Source organism: Octodon degus, unplaced genomic scaffold, assembly GCF_000260255.1.
Source record: "Octodon degus isolate 3935 unplaced genomic scaffold, OctDeg1.0 scaffold00457, whole genome shotgun sequence".
In the NCBI taxonomy this organism is placed as follows: domain Eukaryota; kingdom Metazoa; phylum Chordata; class Mammalia; order Rodentia; family Octodontidae; genus Octodon; species Octodon degus.
In genome coordinates, this window is record NW_004525033.1 from 302,609 (window position 1) to 304,808 (window position 2,200).

General features: G+C 33.3%; 1 protein-coding gene across 2 annotated transcripts in view; it reads left to right on the forward strand.

The window, feature by feature from the left end:
* Nucleotides 1-2,200, forward strand: part of LOC101576638 (cytochrome P450 3A6-like) — a 65,763-nt gene that overhangs the window by 20,364 nt on the left and 43,199 nt on the right. Inside the window, exon 4 of one of the 2 annotated variants that reach the window (XM_023708683.1) lies at nt 1,460-1,573. In XM_023708683.1, coding sequence (XP_023564451.1) covers nt 1,460-1,573 — 114 coding nt within the window. The remainder of the gene's footprint in view (nt 1-1,459; nt 1,574-2,200) is intronic. The other variant, XM_023708682.1, reaches the window with a different exon arrangement.

The following is a 2,200-nucleotide window of genomic DNA, read 5'->3' on the forward strand; positions in this document are numbered from 1 at the left end:
CTTGCCAGGCAAGTGTTTAATCTACTGAGCCATCTCCACAGCTCTGAAATATGTATTTCAAGTGTTTTCACATACTCACATTTTATTTTAGAATTATGCCTGGTTAATGTATGCTAACTTAGTATATACAGAAACCTTGATCAGTTCCAGAGGTTTTTGTGTATTATGTGAGATTTTTCTATCTTAAAATTTACCTTAGAAAATGTTTTCCCTTCCAAAGCATATAACTTTGGAAAAGGGGCAATAGTTAGTGCAATAATTGAACTGGCTCTGTGTCAACTGACTGGCTCTAGATCAGACACTCAAAAGATGTTTACTACAAATGACCATCTTTCTGGGAAGTGGTGGTGACACTTTCACATCTGCAAAAGTTCAAGAACAGACAATTTGATTATGATGTTGAAATACAGTGCTTAGAATGGATATTAGAAAAAATATAACCTTTAGTTTTCCTTATTTTGCCCAATTTTACCTGTACTAATAGGTTTTGAGAATTTCTATATAATCCATCTAAATATTTTGTGTAACATGTATTATGTGTAGACATTATGAAACTCAATATGCTACTTGCCTTGATCATGTATTGATGAAATTCATCCTCCTTGTAGTCACCCTCCACAACCGCCTCCAAACATGTTGTAATTAATATTTTGCACTCTAATGATTTTTACTTCAACCTTCTTTCTGTGTATGAACAAATGAGACATTTTGAAAATTTGTTTCTTCTGTTAGGGTAAAAGCATACAGTGTTTCAGAGCATTATTAAAGACATGTTTTCTGTAGAATACTTTATTAAATTGAGGAAGAGTCTCTCTTCCTATCCTTCATTTTTGCCATGAATAACTATTGGAACTTTCCATTTAATGCAGAATATATATTTTTATATCATAGTGGAAAGTTTAAGGAACTTTGATTGATTAGTCAGCTCCAAAGTTGAAGAATGAAGTATCATTCTATTTTCAACTGTCTCTGGAGGGGAAAAAAAACCCACAGAATTTCTATGAAATTGTCTTATTTCTCCAAAGTAATAAAGTCCTAATCTTTTAAATATTAAGCATTACTGTTTATAAAATTACCATATCAAAGCTTTCCATCGGTGCTCCTAACTATATAAACACCAAGACAGAACCGGTGTAAGGCACTCTACAGTTCACCAAGGCATCTGGTAGCTCTTACTAATCTATTTCCACTCTGCTCAGCCAAGAAGAATGTCATAGGCTTTTTCCTGCCTGTTACCTGGAAGAGTTTCCTAACTATGTGGAAATTTTGCAGATGTCAAAGTATTTCTACCACCTCCCAGATATCTGGTCATTTGAAATAAATATTTGTTGAGTGTCTAAGGGCCACTCAGCTTACACACAACCAGTAAATAGTTTGTAAGCAGTGATGTGTTTCTACAAATTCTTCTAATTCTGGGAAACTCCAAAGGGTGAAATATCTTGATTTATTTGGACTGCAGTCTTTTGGTCCTGTGGGATTTATGAAGAAGGCCCTCACTATATCTGAAGATGAAGAATGGAAGAGGATAAGAACAGTGCTGTCACCGGCCTTCACCACAGGGAAACTCAAGGAGGTAAGAAAACAAGAGGACTTTCAATAGAAACTTAAAGAATGAAGCTGCAGACCTAAGAAATTAACAGTACAGTATTGTTCCAAAATGGTGGTGCTGAGTTTGAACTTCCTAAAGATGATACTTTATCTTTATGCTCTGAAAAACATAAGATTCAGTATTATGGCATAAAATATGTCAATAAGACATTCATAGACAAACATCCACCATAATATATATGCCCACACTAATGTTTTAAATATGCTCATTATAGAGTAAGACTGTCAGAATAAAATCCCATCAGGATATCTACTTCTGGAAAAGACAGATTTACTTTCTTAGAAACAGATCAGTTCTAGAAATTGAAGAATATTTTCTAGGAGTTTTAGGCTTTAATTTTATTTTTTTTTCTTTTCAAAGTTTTATTGATAAACATATAGCAATGAGAGAGTTTCAAATCAAATCGAAAGTACAGTTTCAAAAAATAATACAGTGCATACATTCTTCTTAGTGGTTAATTGCTGTACAAGATGCAGACTTGTGAACCTACTTACAAACACCATTAGAAAAAATCATTCTATTCATTAAGAGAATGCAAATATATATCTATCCCAACCACTTTGAATACACAGATACAAAATGGACATTCAT